This window comes from Oncorhynchus keta, chromosome 11 (genome assembly GCF_023373465.1).
Source record: "Oncorhynchus keta strain PuntledgeMale-10-30-2019 chromosome 11, Oket_V2, whole genome shotgun sequence".
NCBI classification, from domain to species: Eukaryota; Metazoa; Chordata; class Actinopteri; order Salmoniformes; family Salmonidae; genus Oncorhynchus; species Oncorhynchus keta.
The window spans coordinates 28,706,558-28,726,111 of record NC_068431.1 but is presented as its reverse complement, the minus strand read 5'-3'; the positions used below and the strand labels follow the sequence as shown (position 1 = coordinate 28,726,111).

General features: G+C 43.8%; 1 protein-coding gene across 3 annotated transcripts in view; it reads right to left on the bottom strand.

Moving 5' to 3' along the window:
• LOC118390020 (cell surface glycoprotein MUC18-like) overlaps window positions 1-19,554 on the bottom strand; it is a 67,917-nt gene that overhangs the window by 5,347 nt on the left and 43,016 nt on the right. For all 3 annotated transcript variants that reach the window (XM_035780135.2, XM_035780136.2, XM_052529845.1), the window contains 10 exons: window positions 8,129-8,253; window positions 7,619-7,853; window positions 7,155-7,225; window positions 6,970-7,057; window positions 6,559-6,738; window positions 5,734-5,861; window positions 4,931-5,075; window positions 2,560-2,675; window positions 2,270-2,411; window positions 1,892-2,022 (listed from right to left, as the gene is read on the bottom strand). In XM_035780135.2, the coding sequence (XP_035636028.1) occupies window positions 1,892-2,022; window positions 2,270-2,411; window positions 2,560-2,675; window positions 4,931-5,075; window positions 5,734-5,861; window positions 6,559-6,738; window positions 6,970-7,057; window positions 7,155-7,225; window positions 7,619-7,853; window positions 8,129-8,253 (1,361 nt within the window). The remainder of the gene's footprint in view (window positions 1-1,891; window positions 2,023-2,269; window positions 2,412-2,559; window positions 2,676-4,930; window positions 5,076-5,733; window positions 5,862-6,558; window positions 6,739-6,969; window positions 7,058-7,154; window positions 7,226-7,618; window positions 7,854-8,128; window positions 8,254-19,554) is intronic.

The window sequence follows — 19,554 nt, the reverse complement described above, 5'->3', positions numbered from 1 at the left end:
CTTTAAATTGTTTAACTTGGGTCAAACGTTACGGGTAGCCTTCCGCAAGCTTCACACAAACAGTTCTATTTTTGTTTCATCAGACCAGAGGACCTTTCTCCAAAAAGTATGATCTTTGTCCCCATGTGCAGTTGCAAACCGTAGTCTGGATTTTTTATGGCGGTTTTGGAGCAGTGGCTTCTTCCTTGCTGAGCGGCCTTTCAGGTTATGTTGATATAGGACTCGTTTTACTGTGGATATAGATACTTTTGTACCTGTTTCCTCCAGCATCTTTACAAGGGCCTTTGCTGTTGTTCTGGGATTGAGTTGCACCTTTCGCACCAAAGTACGTTCATCTCTAGGAGACAGAACGCGTCTCCTTCCTGAGTGGTATGATGGCAGCGTGGTCCCATGGACTTTATACTTGCATACTATCGTTTGTACAGATGAACGTGGTACCTTCAGGCATTTGGAAATTGCTCCCAAGGATGAACCAGACTTGTGGAGGTCTACAATTTTTTTCCGGATGTCTTGGCTGATTTTCCCATGATGTCAAGCAAAAAGGCAGTGAGTTTGAGGGTAGGCCTTGAAATCCATCCACAGGTACACCTCCAATTGACTCAAATGATGTCAATGAGCCTATCAGAAGCTTCTAAAGCCATGACATCATTTTCTGGAATTTTCCAAGCTGTTGTTTTCCAAGCTGGCACAGTCAACTTAGTGTATGTAAACTTCTGACCCACTGGAATTGTGATACAGTGAATTATAAGTGAAATAATCTGTCTTTAAACAATTATTGGAAAAATGACATATGGAATGCACAAAGTATATGTCCTAACCGACTTGACAAAACTATAGTTTGTTAACAAAAAATCTGTGGAGTGGTTGAAAATGTAGTTTTAATGACTCCAACCTAAGTGTATGTAAACTTCAGACTTCAACTGTAAATATGCCCACATAATCTATAAATACAAAAGTATGTGGACACCCCTTCAAATTTGTGGATTTAACTATTTCAGCCACACCTGTTGGTAGACCAAAATTGGCAGTATAATGACCTTAATGAACAGCTCAGTGACTTTCAACGTGGCACAGTCATAGGATGCCACCTTTCCAACAAGTAAATTCATCAAATTTCTGTCCTGCTAGAGCAGGACAACTGTAACTGCTGTTATTGTGAAGTGGAAACGTCTAGGAGCAAGAACACCTCAGCCCAGAAGTAGTCAGCCACACAAGCTCACAGAACTGGACCGCTGAAGTGCGTACACATCGTCTGTCATCGGTTGCAACACTCACTACCGAGTTCCCAACTTCCTCTGGAAACAACGTCAGCATAAGAACTGCTCGTCGGGAGCTTCACGAAATGGCTTTCCATGGCCAAGCAGCGGCACACAAGTCTAAGATCACCATGCTCAATGCCAAGCTTTGGCTGGAAAACTTATTGTTATTTTATTGTGTTACTTTTTATTACTTTTTCCTTATTATTTCATAAATATTTTCTTAACTCTTTCTTGAACTGCACTGTTGGTTAAGGGCTTTTAAGTAAGCATTTCACAGAAACCTGTTGTATTCGGCGCATGTGACAAATAAAGTTTGATTTGATTTGAACACCATCGAACACCTTTGGGATGAATTGGAACGCCGACATCGAGCCAGGCCTAATCGCCCAACATCAGTGCCTGACCTCACTAATGCTCTTGTGGCTGAATGGAAGCAAGTCCCCGCAGCAATGTTCCAACATCTAGTGGAAAGCCTTCCTAAAAGAGTGGAGGCTGTTATAGCAGCAAAGGGGAACCAACTCCATATTAATGCCCATGATTTTGAAATTAGATGTTCGATGAGCAGGTGTCCACATACTTTTGGTCATGTAGTGTACGTTAACTGCCCAGTGCTCTGCCAAGCCCTGTTTTACCTGGCTGCCAGTGACAGTCCAAGAGATGGTGGGCAGGGGGTGTGCATGTGCCTCACAGCTCAGGTTCATCCACTTCCCAGCTCCCTCCTCCATCTCCACCTCCCTGTCAGCATCCTTCATCTGGGGAGCACCTGGGGGACATATTATAGACCCTGCTAAAGACCGCTTGTTAGGTATGAAAACATCTGATCTGACAAACTCAGTGTTTCTCAATCTATTCCTGGTGGGAACCCCAGGGTGGAAGCACATTTTTGTTGTATGCCTTTACAAATTACACCTGATACAACTAATCACCAAGGAGTGATAGTGTTGGGCTAAAGCAAAGATGCGTACCCCCTGATGGGGGAATTCCTCAGAAATGATGGTTTGGTGACTAACCCTGGACGATGATGTGGACAGAACCAGAGGTGTGCAGTCCAGGCAGAGAAGGAACAGTCACCTCACACACATACTCTCCTGCTGTGTCATAGGTGGCATCCTGCAGAAACAGCATGTGGCCTGTGCCAACCTTCTGCCCATTCTTCACACAGGAAAAAAAATAGACTAAGTCCACAACTGAATAACAACACATGATTAGCTACATTTGGCAAGCGACATGTTTATGTCAGTCTTATAATTGTGTTGCATTTAAAGCACTAAGTTGGTGCTTATTACAGGGTGCATTGTACCTTGAACCAGACAGTGAAGGTTTCCAGAGAAGACAGAGCGTTGCAGGTAGCAGTCAGACTCTCTCCTTTGAACATGATCTCTGAGTCTTTGGGCACCACCAGGGCTGGGTCCAGATCTGGAGAGAGAAACATGATGTGAAAAAGAAACATGGCTAAGTGACATGCTGGTGTGTGGTCCATGCAACCTTATTCCAATCAAATGTTTTCTTGATTTGAGTTACACCACTGCAAATCATAAAATGTATCGACTGTGAAAATGTTGACATCAATTATATGATCATAGCCCTTTCCTGCAATCAAATTACCTAGTGGAATCATGAGTGGAATGTTATTCATATTTTTCATAATTTCATAATTAATAAACATTTGTTTTTTTTACGCTGAAAATCCGGTGTTTCTATGTCCAACAGTTTTGTTATATTTCAGTGTTCAGTGATGTACAGTGTCGGTCAAAAGTTTGGACACACCCACTCATTCAAGAGTTTTTAAAATATTTTTCAAAACTATTTTATACATTGTAGAATAATAGTGAAGACATTAAAACTATGAAATGACACATGGAATCATGAAGTAATCCAAAAAAGTGTTAAACAAATCAAAGTATATTTATATTCTTTAAAGTAGCCACCCTTTGACTTGATGACAGCTTTGAGCACGCTTGGCATTCTCTCAACCAGCTTCACCTGGAATGCTTTTCCAACAGTCTTGAAGGAGTTCCCACATATGCTGAGCACTTGTTGGCTGCTTTTCCTTCACTTTGCGGTACAACTCATCCCAAACCATCTCAACTGGGTTGAAGTCGGGTGATTGTGGAGGCCAGGTCATCTGATGCAGCATTCCATCACTCTCCTTCTTGGTAAAATACCCCTTACACAGGCTGGAGGTGTGTTGGGTCACTGTCCTGTTGAAAAACAAATGATAGTCCCACTAAGCCCAAACCAGATGGGATGACGTATCGCTGAAGATTGCTGTGGTAGCCATGCTGGTTAAGTGTGCCTTGAATTCTATATAAATCATTGACAGTGTCACCAGCAAAACACCCCCACACCATCACACCTCCTCCTCCATGCTTCACGGTGGGAACCACACATGCGGAGATCATCCGTTCACTTAGAACCAAAAATAAAAAATTTGGACTCATCAGACCAAAGGACAGATTTCCACCAGTCTAATGTCCATTGCTCGTCTTTCTTGGCCCAAGCAAGTCTCTTCTTATTGGTGTCCTTTATTAGTGGTTTCTTTGCAGCAATTGGACCATGAAGGCCTGATGTGTCTGTTACTTGAACTCTGGGAAGCATTTATTTGGGCTGCAATTTCTGAGGCTGGTAACTTTAATGAACTATTCCTCTGCAGCAGAGGTAACTCTGGGTCTCCCTTTCCTGTGGCGGTCCTCATGAGAGCCAGTTTCATCAAAGCGCTTGATGAATTTTTACTTCTGCGCTTGAAGAAACTTTAAAAGTTCTTGAAATTTTCCCTATTGACTGACTTTCATGTCTTAAAGTAATGATGGACTGTTGTTTCTCTTTGCTCTGTTCTTGCCATAATATGGACTTGGTATTTTACCAAATAGGGCTATCTTCTGTATACCACCCTTACCTTGTCACAACACAACTGATTGGCTCAAACGCATTAAGGAGGAAAGAAATTCCACAAATTAACAAGACACACCTGTTCATTGAAATGCATTCCAGGTGACTACCTCATGAAGCTGGCTGAGAGAATGCCAAGAGTGTGCAAAGCTGTCATCAAGGTAAAGGGTGGCTACTTTAAAGAATATGAAATGTATAATATATTTTGATTCGTTTAACACTTTTTTTGGTTACTACATGATTTCCATGTGTTATTTCATATTTTTGATGTCTTCACTATTATTCTACAATGCAGAAAATACTAAAAAGAAAGAAAACCGTTTGAATGAGTCGGTTTGTCTAAACTTTTGACTGGTACTGTATATTAAGTGTAATATTGGGATGCACACTAAATTAAATACATTTCAGCTCTATAGCTGACATGGTACAGTTGTCTTCTTTTTTGTAAGCCCCTAAGGTGTATATACTTTTGTTTCAAAGTAGATTTGTTTAAGACTACCAAGAAACACTCTGTGTCACCCTGATTTAGCCCACTGAAATAAAAGGTTAATGAGGAGTTCAGTGATGCAGTGACAGTGAGTGAGTGGAAGACAACAGCAGAGCTGTCTATCTTGGTAATCAAATTATCGATGGTGTGAAACTCAGTCAAGCAGCTGACGGACATTGATACTCTTAGTATAAATCTCAGAGAAATTCAACTACTTCCAGTCCAAACCAAAAGAGCATAAATACATGTGTGTGCATGCACATGTTTCAGTGTGTGCGTGTGTTAGCTAACTCACAGTGGACAATGAGCTGCACGTCTCCCATGACCTCCTCGTAAGTGTCCAGATCCAGTGAGCGGCACTGGTAGACCCCACTGTCCCCACGCGTCACCTCCCTCAGCACCAATGTGTCATCGCTGGCCTCCAACGCTGTCTCCTGCTCCTGAGAGGGGACGACATCAGGTTTACACAGGTCATATTACAAGATCTACATTTAGGCTAATCAATCTTTGATTTTGGGATGAACTATCCCTTTAAGTCACACCCAAACAACAGCTGAATTAGTCTGGTTACTGTGAGCTACATAAACCCTTTAACATGTTCCCGTGACCCTCTAAATGTTTATTTATTTACCTTTATTTTACTAGGCAAGTCAGTTAAGAACAAATTCTTATTTTCAATGACGGCCTAGGAACAGTGGGTTAACTGCCTGTTCAGGGGCAGAACGACAGATTTTGTACCTTGTCAGCTCGGGGATTTGAACTTGCAACCTTTCGGTTACTAGTCCAATGCTCTAACCACTAGGCTACCCTGCCTGACCAAACCATGCCTCTATCCACATCCCAGTCTTGAGACCCAACAGGGGAACCCCCCCAAATGTGTTGTTGTGGTCAAATGAACACACAGGAATGAGAAATGTTGATCTCCAGTCAGTCACAGACCTTGAAAGGGTCTAAAGATTTATCCCAGAGCCACAGGGTCAGACATGATGAGCTCCTGTTCACAAGGTCTACACTTCTACTCCAACACTGCATATAAAAAAACATTCACAGATAAAAAAACATATAAAAAACATTCACAGAAAGGAGGGCCCTTCTTACTTGTTGTCGGTTGAACGTGAAGGGCGGTGGGGGGTTGCCATCACCTTGGCAACGGATCTCCACAGTGTCCCCCTCTTTGACCAGGCCCTGGGGGGATTCCTTCCACAGCTCGACAACGGTTGTGGGGTCTGCGGGACAAAACCCATACATCAACGTGGCTATGCAATGCCTGGTAGTCACTAGGCTAATCAGCTTTACAAGCCAGTCATTTACTCAGCATTGACAACAGCAGAGTTTGTGTTTTGTCATTGCTGTCATGGTATGCAAAATTGGTTCAAACAACACTAGATATATTGAGAAAATATTGTGGGCTAAAATTGAAGAGCGCCAAAGATGGGTGGGTTTGGGTTACATTAGTTGGCCTACTACTTTGACAGCCCAGAAGCTGTTGACATGTTCGAGGTAGGCTGATATAATTTCATAGGCTTTAACTTGGGTGTTGTAGAGAGATACATCAGTGACCATCCTACTAGTTTCATGGTAGGGACAGTCATAAAAACAATTGGAGAGCACCATTAACACACTGAAGTAGTATTAGCTTTAGCATTACAGTCAATTGATTATTTTTTATTTAACTAGGCAAGTCAGTTAAGAACAAATTCTTATTTACAATGATGGCCTAGGAACAGTGCCTTGTTCAGGGGCAGAACGACAGATGTTTTACCTTGTCAGCTCGGGGATTTAATCGAGCAACCTTTCGGTTACTGGCCCAACGCTCTAACCACTTGGTTACCTGCTGCCCGAAAGCATGCTGAGTCAGCATAAGTTGTGTGGTTAGAAATAGCATATCTGGGGTATAAGATATGGAGTTAGTTGGGTCCTTACAGTGCACAGTGATGTTGATGCCCTTGGACTCAGCCGTCCTCACAGCTCCTGGGACGTAGTAGCTGACCTCACAGGAGAACAGGACATCCTTGTCCTCTTTGGCAACTTTATATTGCAGCTCACTCTGGACCGTGTAGAAGCCACTGGACTCACGGGTCACCAGAATTACCACATTGATCTCTGGGAGGGGTGAGAAAACACTGATTTAGCTACCATTACAGGCTGGTAGATAGATGATATCCGGAAACAATTCTTCATGTAACGACAACATGTAGTATTTCAGTGACAGTTGTGAGTATCACCACATGGAGTCAAAACAAGATAATTGCTAGTCCATTAGTGAGAGTGGCAGTGAAGATGTTAAAACTGCTCTAAGATCGGTTAATTTGTATTGGTATTCCTGCTACTTACGGCCATCCGTGGGGGTCAGTGGGCTGATGCCACGGTACCAGGTGATGTTGGGTCTGGGGAAGCCATTCCTTGCCTCACACGACGCAATCTGTACACACACAGAGAATAAGATTGCTTGTTCAATGGTGCTTTCATGGACTGAGAGCTAAATTGAGATGTACTCAATTGGACTGCCTAATGCCTACCCTTGATGGCAGCTCGTTGGTCACAGAGATTCCAGCATGGACACCTTCAATTACTGGGGCCATTGGAGGATCTGGAATATAATATAAAATGGTATTATCAATGCAAACAAGCATTCTATCAATAACCACTGAAACACATGGTAATGGGCAGAGCATGTACTCATACTGTGTGTGCTGTAACCAAATCCTCTATCATTGGGATAACAAGAAATTCACACACAGAGATGAGTTGGGGCTCCTGTGTGGCTTTCAATGCCAGGGTTAAGGGTTAAATTCCCAAAGGGGACAAGTAGGAGAAAGAAGTATGAAAATGTATGCACTCACTACTGTAAGTCTCTCTGGATAAGAGCTTCTGCTAAATGACTCAAATGTCAAATGGTCAGTAAAGAGATGAATTGGATCAAGTACAAACAGATCTGGACCCCCCCCCAGGCTTGGAAGAGATTGATGCTCCAATGTCTTACCGAACACCCTGAGGTGAGTCTTGCCTTCTCCGTTGCCTGCAGCCATGCCGTTGACCTGGCAGAAGAACTCCCTCTCGTCAGTCAGCTGGACATCCTGGATGGTCAGCAGCACACCCTCCTTGTCCCCGATGTTGGACACCGTGATGCGGCCTGTGAAGTCTGTACCATCGTCCACTATCTGCTGTGCATTGTCACCGTAGTAGATCCGCTCCCGGCTACTGCTACTGGGATTCCTCTGTAGGGAAGGAGATAAAAATAATAATAATAATTTGGGCGGTGCTGATATTTGTTCTGTTATACACTTGTACAAGCGAAAGGGCCACCAGGCATAGGTTGAGTTAATTTAATTCAATCTAGAAGATGAACTAGGTTGAATGGCAAAAACACCTTGCACCGTACATTGAAACAAATTGGTGTTTGTGTGAGATACATAGAAAGAGAGAGATAGACTGAGGGGGTGGCTGGGTGGGTGAGTCAGGGGGGTGCAGATAATGGTCCAGAAGTACTCACCACAAACCACTGGATCATGAATGCTCTGGGCTGCTCACTGAAGACGTACTGGCAGGGGATGCCTGCTGAGTCGCCCAGGTACACCTCCACACTCTCCTCCATGGTCATGTCCACCTTGGCCCAGGCTGCAAAGAGCAAACACAACAACCCAGTCAGTATCTTGTCTCATCAAGGACCACAACAACATATCTGGCAGGCAAAAAGCAGGCTTTGAATATTCATGTTTTAGCATTCAGTTCAATGTTTTATCTCCAAAAAAGTGATTTCAAAATACTATTATTTATTGCCACTTTTGTTCCATACTATAATGACACACAGGCAGTGTGGGAGCCAGAATGTTTACTCTATTGCAAACTGATGGATCATCTATGGATCAGTGGGACCAGTGTTTTAACCGCTCTAACGGTGTGAGAACTAGACTCTGGAGCTGGCTAGCAGAGGGGAGAGATGTTACAATGTGTGGAATGTGTGAAGCAGGGTCCACCCTGGTCCCTCCAGCAGCACTGGGCAGTGTCCAGCACTTAAGCGAGTCAGCCGCCAGCACATAGAAAAGGCTTGATTTACACACAGATTGATGAATTACTGCAATGTTCCCTGTTAACCTGCAACAGAGCCAACAAACTAGCATAAAACTGTCCCATAAGAATCGTCATGGGAACCACCAGACACAAGACAGAGTTTGACCTATAACAGTTATAAAGACAACTGTTTTTATAGGATGTGGAATCTAGCACTATTCTTGCCAGATCTAGGAAGTTGTGTAGGGTCACAGAGCTACCCAAAGAAAAGTTCTATGGGTTGCTATTGCAGGGTTTTGTAATTTGAAGTAACAATGAAATATGCAATAGTAATTGAATTGTGTTATAATCATGTTTCAGACTCATGTCTGTTTTTTTTTTTATTGTTTTTTTTATTGTACCTTTATTTTACTAGGCAAGTCAGTTAAGAACAAATTCTTATTTTCAATGACGGTCTAGGAACAGTGGGTTAACTGCCTGTTCAAGGGCAGAACAACAGATTTTGTACCTTGTCAGCTCAGGGATTTGAACTTGCAACCTTTCGGTTACTAGTCCAATGCTCTAACCACTAGGCTACCCTGCCGCCCCTGGTTTGAAGGTCCCTTAAAACATTTGCTGGTAATGTCAAGCTTCTTCCCACGACATTGGAGCTGAGCCACACAAACACTGTCTGAGACAGGCTTAAAATACGTGTTGTTTTTGTTTACCACATTGTTATTGTGTTCTCCAGTAGGTAGCCTCCTCCACCCAGATCTCTACAGTGATACCCTGTCTGAGCCAGACAGACGGAGACATGCCCCAAATGAAGCCTCCCATTCATGGTGGAGAGATATCCTTGGTGCAACAGCAATCCAACAGACTGACTTGTCAGATATGACCCCTACTCTGTTCTCTCCCTCTCTACCCCTTACATTCCCCTCTTTCTGGCTCAAAGACATATATCTAGCCTGATCCTAGTCCACTGGGGCCCCATGCCCCTCTACACCCCCTATTCTTCTAATTCTTCTCTCTCTCCATCTCAACCCTACCCCCCCACCCCCCAACCCTCTCTTGCCTTTATCTTCACTTCAGCATGGAGAGAGGTGTAGAGACTTGAGAGAGGCTTCCTGTTAATTGGTAACGTGGGAGATGGGGGCTGGTGCTGGTGGGGTGCCGTGAAGAGCAGACATTGGCAGGGGTTAGGGGGTGAAGTTGGTACAGTGAGTAGTCTAAGAGTAGGAATGCCAATGTCAAAGACTAGGGGGGCCAGGGGGGGTCCTGGGTGAGCAAGAGGGAATGGAATTGGAATCGGCCTCGTTCATTGTTTGTATGGTGTGTGGGCAGAGGGTGTGTTGCGGGGGCGTATGTGTCTGAGTATATCTGTCTGTGTCCAGGCCCATAAGCCACAGAATGTTGAAGATTTGCACTTTCTGGAAGTATTTTCAAACTTGTTTTGTATATTCAGATCTGTCATTATAGATCACACAAACACACACGCGCAAGCGCACACACACGTGCAAGTGCACACGCACACACCCCTTATTAAACTCACAGTCACATACCGGTGATCCTATTGAGCTCTCCCACCAGCATTGTCAGCCTGCTTTTCCCTGACTACCCCTTCTTTATCCCATCCACAGCGCAATGCAACCAGTCTGCTCTTTGTGTCCATTCTCTGTCTCTCCTCTGGTCTCTCTCTCTCTCTGTCCTTTGCTATGAGCTGTGAGGCTCAAGGCTGTGTTCAGCCAGCCGTGACCCTAAGACGCACACGCCATTGTGCTCTTCAGAATGCATTTTTCCATCTCAGAGGTTAGAGGGAGTTTGTTATGTACGGCAGCAGCGTAGCCTAGTGGTTAGAGCGTTGGACTAGTAACCGAAAGGTTGCAAGTTCGAATCCTTGAACTGACAAGGTACAAATCTGTCGCTCTGCCCCTGAACAAGGCAGTTAACCCACTGTTCCTAGGCCGTCATTGAAAATAAGAATTTGTTCTTAACTTGCCTAGTTAAATAAAAAGGGAGAAAAAAATGTACCTCCTGAACTGTGGTGGTTTAGCTCATGATGGAACAGGAGAGGAGGTGAAGTTGATGTAAAAGATTGTGTCTCTTGGGACTAATCCGGTTAACATGGGGACAGAATATCTACTCATCTGGAGATTTGACTCCAAAGCCAACACGAGCTGCCTTATCTACAGACACACCAGCAGAATACCTGACCTATAGACATGGGGCATCACAGCTCCCCAGCCAGAGTGTTAACCCTGTTAACACAGAGTCTGCTGGCTGACGAACACTCCACCAGTCTGGAAACAGCCACAGGATATTTGGACGTGTTGACAGGGCCTGTAATGAAGCCCAAAACTGCTAGGCTGTCACAGAGGCGGAGGGGGTGTTTGTGTGCATGTGTGTGTATCGAGGAGAATTACAGTTTGTCCCGTTCTTAAAGAATGTTGCCCATTGAGTCCAACCTGCATTGTTAACGGATGGGGCCTTGTAGACTATAGCACTGAGACAATGGGAAGTGCTGCCTGAATTGTTTGAGGGGAGTCTTGCATACAGTCGGTCATTATGCAGACAATAGCATCAGACGCTAATCACAGTAGTCACAACATTAGCTTATGTGCACCGCCTCTCTCTCGCTGACAAAGCAGATCAGCTTGGGTTGAAGGCCCAGCTGAGCTCCACTAAAGCTCCAGCTGTTCCTTGTCATCCTCTTTATCCATGGCAACAGACCCACCATGCCTCTGCCAACAACACACATAATCATCTGTAACATGAGAAATTAAAGTTATTTAAATGGGAGATATAGCATAATCCCTACATGTCTAGGCAGGCATGAAATGGTGCCCTATGTATGTTGTGGCTGATAAACAGTGCCCTATGTATGTTGTGGCTGATAAACAGTGCCCTATGTATGTTGCGGCTGATAAACAGTGCCATATGTATGTTGTGGCTGATAAACAATGTATGTGGGGGTAGGCCTATAACGTTTATGTGCCTAGGGTCTCATGTTGGTTTTTCTTGGCCCTGACTCCCTGAGCCTGTTTCTGCTTAGAGGCCTTGCCTGCATCAACTCCTCATATAGATCATGGACACACCTTCCAAAGAGGAGTTGTTGTGCTCAGGCTTTCTATTGATTCCTATTGACGTGTGATCCACTTAATTCCAAAACATTGTTCTAACACTCACATCTTTAGAGTCACCAAAGCCTATCCAGGCAATGGTGATTCCTTCTGTCGTTCTTCAAACTCCAGGTGTTCTATGTGGTGTGGTTTGAAAATGGCAGCCCTGGTAGTTCTAAACCATCTCAGGGAGTCAAAGGGGTCAGTCGGTGGGGTTGGTATGTAACCTGGGCTGACAGTTAGGCAGTGCTAACCCTCTCAGAACTATGAACAGCACCCCCTGGTTCCTCTGAAACACCTGGGGGAGTCCACATAGTACCCACCTGAGATCAAAGAGAGCCTGAGCTCTGCTCTGCAATCTGAGTGCTGTGTGATGCACACACACATTGTGAAAGTACATATCCCTAGACTGGAGTAATAAGACCCCTTGACCTACTGAGCTCCCCTGGCTTTGTGAACTACACTCTGGCACAAATCTCCCCAGGAGGGGCATTCATTCAGATGGCAGCAAAGAGAGGGTTAACGTCAACTCTTTCCAAGAGAAAATACTCGAAGTGGTGGTCTACATCAAACATGTAAATCCCTCAAAGCGGGCAGGCCGCCGTGTGTGCACATGAACTTGACACACAGAATCCCCTTGCACAGGCAGGCAAGCACATTTGCAGCCCCCATGCCAGAGCCAAGCGAACACACACTCCAACACAGCACAAACATACACTCTCTGTCACACACACCAAACATCCTTCTCAGTCACACCCCTTACAGAAAAACCACATGATTTTACATAGAAATCACATTTTCACATTACATCATGTGAAAATCTGTTTTTGGAACATTTCACATGTGTAGTTTCATGTTATCACGTTGCTTAACACATTAACGTCACATAAGATCATGTGATCACATGAAAATGTGTTTTTGGAACACTTCACATGTGTTTATGCAAGGGACACCACAAACAGACTCTTTTTCACAACTTAAATGTAAACATCAACCTCGACGTGCACATAAGCCCTTGTCACGAACCTGGGTGTCAGTAAAGGGTTTATGCAATGACGGTTAAACCGTGGAATACCTTGCAATGACGGTTGAACCGTGGAATACTATGCAATGACGGTTGAACCGTGGAATACCTTGCAATGACGGTTGAACCGTGGAATACCATGCAATGACGGTTGAACCGTGGAATACCTTGCAATGACGGTTGAACCGTGGAATACCATGCAATGACGGTTGAACCGTGGAATACCTTGCAATGACGGTTGAACCGTGGAATACCATGCAATGGCGGTTGAACCGTGGAATACCATGCAATGGCGGTTGAACAGTGGAATACCATGCAATGGCGGTTGAACAGTGGAATACCATGCAATGGCGGTTGAACAGTGGAATACCATGCAATGACGGTTGAACAGTGGAATACCATGCAATAACGGTTGAATAGTGGAATACCAAGCAATGACGGTTGAATAGTGGAATACCTTGCAATGACGGTTGAACAGTGGAATACCATGCAATGACGGTTGAACAGTGGAATACCATGCAATGACGGTTGAACCGTGGAACCATGCAATGACGGTTGAACCGTGGAATACCATGCAATGACGGTTGAACCGTGGAATACCATGCAATGACGGTTGAATAGTGGAATACCATGCAATGAGGGTTGAATAGTGGAATACCATGCAATGAGGGTTGAACCGTGGAATACCATGCAATGAGGGTTGAACCGTGGAATACCATGCAATGAGGGTTGAACCGTGGTTGAACCGTGGAATACCATGCAATGACGGTTGAATAGTGGAATACCATGCAATGACGGTTGAACAGTGGAATACCTTGCAATGACGGTTGAACAGTGGAATACCATGCAATGACGGTTGAACAGTGGAATACCATGCAATGGCGGTTGAACCGTGGAATACCATGCAATGGCGGTTGAACAGTGGAATACCATGCAATGGCGGTTGAACAGTGGAATACCATGCAATAACGGTTGAACAGTGGAATACCATGCAATGACGGTTGAACCGTGGAATACCATGCAATGACGGTTGAACCGTGGAATACCTTGCAATGACGGTTGAATAGTGGAATACCTTGCAATGACGGTTGAACAGTGGAATACCATGCAATGACGGTTGAATAGTGGAATACCATGCAATGACGGTTGAACCGTGGAACCATGCAATGACGGTTGAACCGTGGAATACCATGCAATGACGGTTGAACCGTGGAATACCATGCAATGACGGTTGAATAGTGGAATACCATGCAATGAGGGTTGAATAGTGGAATACCATGCAATGAGGGTTGAACCGTGGAATACCATGCAATGAGGGTTGAACCGTGGAATACCATGCAATGAGGGTTGAACCGTGGAATACCATGCAATGACGGTTGAATAGTGGAATACCATGCAATGACGGTTGAATAGTGGAATACCATGCAATGACGGTTGAACCGTGGAACCATGCAATGACGGTTGAACCGTGGAATACCATGCAATGACGGTTGAACCGTGGAATACCATGCAATGAGGGTTGAATAGTGGAATACCATGCAATGAGGGTTGAACCGTGGAATACCATGCAATGAGGGTTGAACCGTGGAATACCATGCAATGAGGGTTGAACCGTGGAATACCATGCAATGAGGGTTGAACCGTGGAATACCATGCAATGACGGTTGAATAGTGGAATACCATGCAATGACGGTTGAATAGTGGAATACCATGCAATGAGGGTTGAATAGTGGAATACCATGCAATGAGGGTTGAATAGTGGAATACCATGCAATGACGGTTGAATAGTGGAATACCATGCAATGACGGTTGAATAGTGGAATACCATGCAATGACGGTTGAATAGTGGAATACCATGCAATGACGGTTGAATAGTGGAATACCATGCAATGAGGGTTGAACCGTGGAATACCAAGCAATGAGGGTTGAACCGTGGAATACCATGCAATGACGGTTGAACCGTGGAATACCAAAACACAATGGCGTGCCAATGTGTTTTGCTACTTGTTACGCATATTCAAATGTGTTCCTGCCTTCAACAAATATTGCGGATCCTAATGATTTTTAAACAGCTGTAATTACTCCCGGTGGGTTAGTAACGTCTTAAGCCTCGACATTGCTTCTTGCCCGTGGCGAAGCCCTCCTCCTTGAAGGAGCAAAATAATGTTTTATTTACACTTCTAACTAACATGCTCCACTGTGAACGATGGGTTCCAGGCCTCATCAATATCAAACCCCCAGTGTTTCTGAGGTCAGACATGCATGTTGGTTAACTATCAGTGGGTGCTTATAATTAAAGGTCATGGATGTCCATAATATGTTTGAGTAACATTTTTAAGGTTGTTTAAGTGTAAATTGGTTGACATCTTTGATAGGCTTACATCATTCATCTTTAAACCTTGACTCTGAATAGACTTTCTTCTCCAGCTTCTTGGTCCTTTTGGCTTTTCTCAACATTTTGCAAAGCATAGTCTCCCCAGAGATCATAAATATAGCCACAGGTCATATGATCCAAAAAGGGTCTGATAAATGTATGGCAGTCAAGAGTGACATTCATATGCGTTTCCAGGTAGACGACCCGAAGCTGATTAAGGTGATTCTATCTTGAATTAAAATCACAAGGAATGACAGACAAGCTTGACTGACATTAAAGCAGAAAGGTCAGGTGTCCCATTGCAAAGATACAACATATCAGACGTTGGCTTGTGATGTTATTACAACCCTATAAATAGAATCCCTGCTTCACGTCAGCTCTCACAGAAACCTGACAAAAGAGATCCTTGTGTCTGCCCTCAGGCCAGTGGTTAGCAACATAATAGCTACTCTCAGAGAGGTCCAGGAGGAGAAAATAAAGGGTGGTCCAGAAGGAGAAAATAAAGGGTGGTCCAGAAGGAGAAAATAAAGGGTGGTCCAGGAGGAGAAAATAAAGGGTGGTCCAGAAGGAGAAAATAAAGGGTGGTCCAGGAGGAGAAAATAAAGGGTGGTCCAGAAGGAGAAAATAAAGGGTGGTCCAGAAGGAGAAAATAAAGGGTGGTCCAGGAGGAGAAAGCAAAGTGTGGAGGTGAGGAATAAATCCCACTGGCCTTAGGTGGCTTTATCTTTACTTTGGAATAAGTATTCTATGCATTTTTGGCAGGGAATACACTGAAAACCATCATTTGGACAAGATATAAAGAGCACTATGATTTTCAATACAACCTTGCCAATAATCTGACTCCAACCCCTCTAGCACTTCTCCACTATTCCCAGCACACACACACACACTGCTGTCTGCCTGTGTGTGATGCTACATCAACCAACTAAACCCTCTTGTCCTGACAGAACTCTCAGCCCACTTCTACAAGTCACACAACAAAGGCCCATCTGCATTTACCCGTTCTTTTATCCCATCGATCAGACGTCAAGATGCTGTCAGCCAGGCAGAGCCACACCCGAGACGAGGATCAACCAGCAGCATTTCTGCAGTCCTCTGAACCCCCCGCAACGAGGGCTTAATGCCCTCAAAGAGAATAGCAGAGTGATCACACGTGCACTACAACGTTAATAAGGGTACCCCCAACCCAACCCCCCCATTCTCAAACTCCCAGCTGTCAGCTAATGAGAGCCTTGGCTAGTCTGAATTCTAATCTTTTATTTTAAAGGGATTCTTTAAATGGGACTTGAGATAAACCTGTTTTTGTGGATTATGGATTTTTCACTACCTCATCACATGCGCTGCTGTTACTGTTTATTGTCTATCCTGTTGCTTAGTCACTTTATCCCTACCTACACTGAGTGTACAAAACATTAGGAATTACTTCCTAATATTGAGTTGTACCCCTTTTTGCCATCAGAATAACCTCAATCCGTCGGGCCATGGACTCTACAAGGTGTCGAAAGTGTTCCGCAGGGATGCTGGCCCATGTTAACTCCAATGCTTCCCACAGTTGTGTCAAGTTGACTGGATGTCCTTTGGGTGGTGGACCATTCTTGATGCACACAGGAAACTGTTGAGTGTCAAAAATCCAGCAGTGCTGCAGTTCTTGACACATTCAAACCGGTGCACCTGGCACCATACCCCGTTGAAAGGCACTTAAATATTTTGTCTTGCCCATTTTTAATATTTTTTACTTTATTTAACTAGGCAAGTCAGTTAAGAACATTCTTATTTTCAATGGCGGCCTAGGAACAGTGGGTTAACTGCCTTGTTCAGGGGCAGAACGACAGACTTTTTACCTTGTCAGCTCGGGGATTCGATCTTGCAAACCTTTCAGTTACTAGTCTAACGCTCTAACCACTAGGATACCTGCCAGCTCATTCACCCTCTGCATGCCACACATACACAATCCATGTCTCAATTGTCTCAAGGCTTAAAATTCCTTCTTTAACCTGTCTCCTCCCCTTCAACTACACTGATTGAAGTGAATTTAACAATTGACATCAATAAGGGATCATAGCTTCCACCTGGATTCACCTGATCAGTCTATGTCATGGAAAGAGCAGGTGTCCTTAATGTTTTGTACACTCAGTGTATATGTACATATCTACCTCAATTACCTCGTACCCCTGCACATCGACTTGGTACTGGTACCATGTGTATATAGCCAAGTGGGGCTGGGAGATATGGTCAAAACATCATATCACGGTATTTTTTAAAAATATGACGGTATTTTATGTTTTTGAAATTTGCTTTGAGTAGTACATGACCCTTGGGTGGCAACACATACATTCTAAGTGATCGTTTTATACCGTTCAATTCAACCCAAAGAAATGTTCAGCATTTTCATCAATTTCTGCATTTCCTGCACTCTGAGATCATTTCCACATTGCCACGTAGGGCTGCACGATATGGGCAAACAATCTAGGCCTTGTTTTAAACAAATGTTGCAATTGCGATTTGACTTGCAATGTAGAGCAAAACACTGTGGTGAACTGTTGGAATCATAGAAATAGAATGCTTATTCTCATTCTAAAGTTAGAATATAATAGTGGGCACTTTGAATACAGTGTTGTTTGACATGACAACAAATGAAAATGCCAGGGAAGAGTTATTGTGAAAGGGTATGAACTAAAGTGTTGATAAGTGTTTCCTAGGAGACCCTATAATCTTTGGCTACATTGAAGTTTTTTTCTCTTAGCTACTTCATGTAGCTAACATATTCATGCTTTGCGTATTCCTCTTTGATTTATAAGATACAGTTGCATAAACAGCATGCTAATTTAGGTCTACACCATCAATGGTATTATCAGGCTGTATAGCTAATTACTTTTGCGCTGACACATTTAGGCAGTGGTGGGCCGTCAGGGCCAGCAAGGCCTTCTCTGCTGGCCTAAACATCATCAGAATATAATTTAAAAAATATATATTTTCCCACAAATATGTATTAAATTATTCCCCAGAGTAAGAGTTACAATCTTAATTTCATAGCGTTCCTCTTGGTTGCACTGCTTCCAGCCCCAGGTTGAGATTTGGAGGGCTGGTCTTTATGTTAGATCTTTTATCCAATCATATTCAGCCATCATGTGTTTCCAGGGGTCTAAAATCTGCCCTCAGGCCTTCAGAATCAACAGTGCGGGCGCTTGTAGCTTAAAGTGAATGGAAATTAAAATTTAGTGTCAACCAATCAGCTTTGGAGTTGGCTATTGTACACCTGCTGGCTGGCTCCAGTGTTACACAGGAGCCAGCTAGCAGGCGTAGTGCGTGCACGTCTTTTGATTGGATTACCAATATTGAGAGGCAAGTCCTATATGGGCAGGTCTCAGAACTAGGAAACTGAAATTTATCAACAAATTAATTTGCGTACTACTAAGCTGTTTTTTCAACCCACAATGGTGGAAGGAGAAGATATCGATTTGGTCGAGGATATAATTATAACGCCATTCTCAAGACAAACTTTTCAAGAAAATTTAGACATTGTCAGGAGAGGTAGACGCCGACGCTACAAAGCCTGTCACAGGCGGGAAAGGGGTTTGTTCGCCACTTTCAACTATGAATGACTCACAGGCTCCGAGAAGCACTGCAAACTGTACTGCTGGGAATGCCTATTATTTGCAAGTGATCGATTTGGTGTTTGGAGCCACACTGGCTTTGCAAACCTGAGTTGTCTAACCAAGGCAGCAACGAGACAACAAAGTACGGCTGGGCACTTACAAGCAATGGTGCTTTTGAAAACTTTTGGGGACACCCGAGTGGATCTACAGCTCAACGAACAAGCGCGCAGGGCAACGAAGCTGCACAATGAAAAGGTACTGTACTCTTCCCCTGCAATTCTCTGAATAAAAATGTCAATTTCAAGGTGACGCAACGCCTGGTTATACTGCGTTTCTGTCTAAATGTATAGTGTCTAGTGCCATGGCATCATAATGATGGTAATAAGAGGTGGATTAATTCAGGTGGGACTGTGTAGGACTTCACTGAATGCCCAGGCCCCAGAACCACGGCACGCTACTGCATTTAGGCTAGCGATTAGCGTTGGTGGCTAACACGATTTCGGCCCAACTTGCTAAGAAAAGACTAGCTGTTTGCAGATGTAAGAAACACAAACAAATAGTGTAATTATAGAACGCTAGTGGATTTATACTGAGAAGCAAAGTGAAAACAGCATCGTTGTCATCAAAATTGTTGTATGTACTGCTTTGACCATGCAGACTGAATGCAAGTGTCTCGTGGTCAAGGAACAACAAATGCGCTGCATTGTTGGGAAAGGCCCGTAAATTAGCATTTCACTGCTAGTCTACACCTGTTGTTTACAAAGCACGAGACAAATAAAATGTGATTTGATTTGAGTAGATTAGTTATTTTTGTGT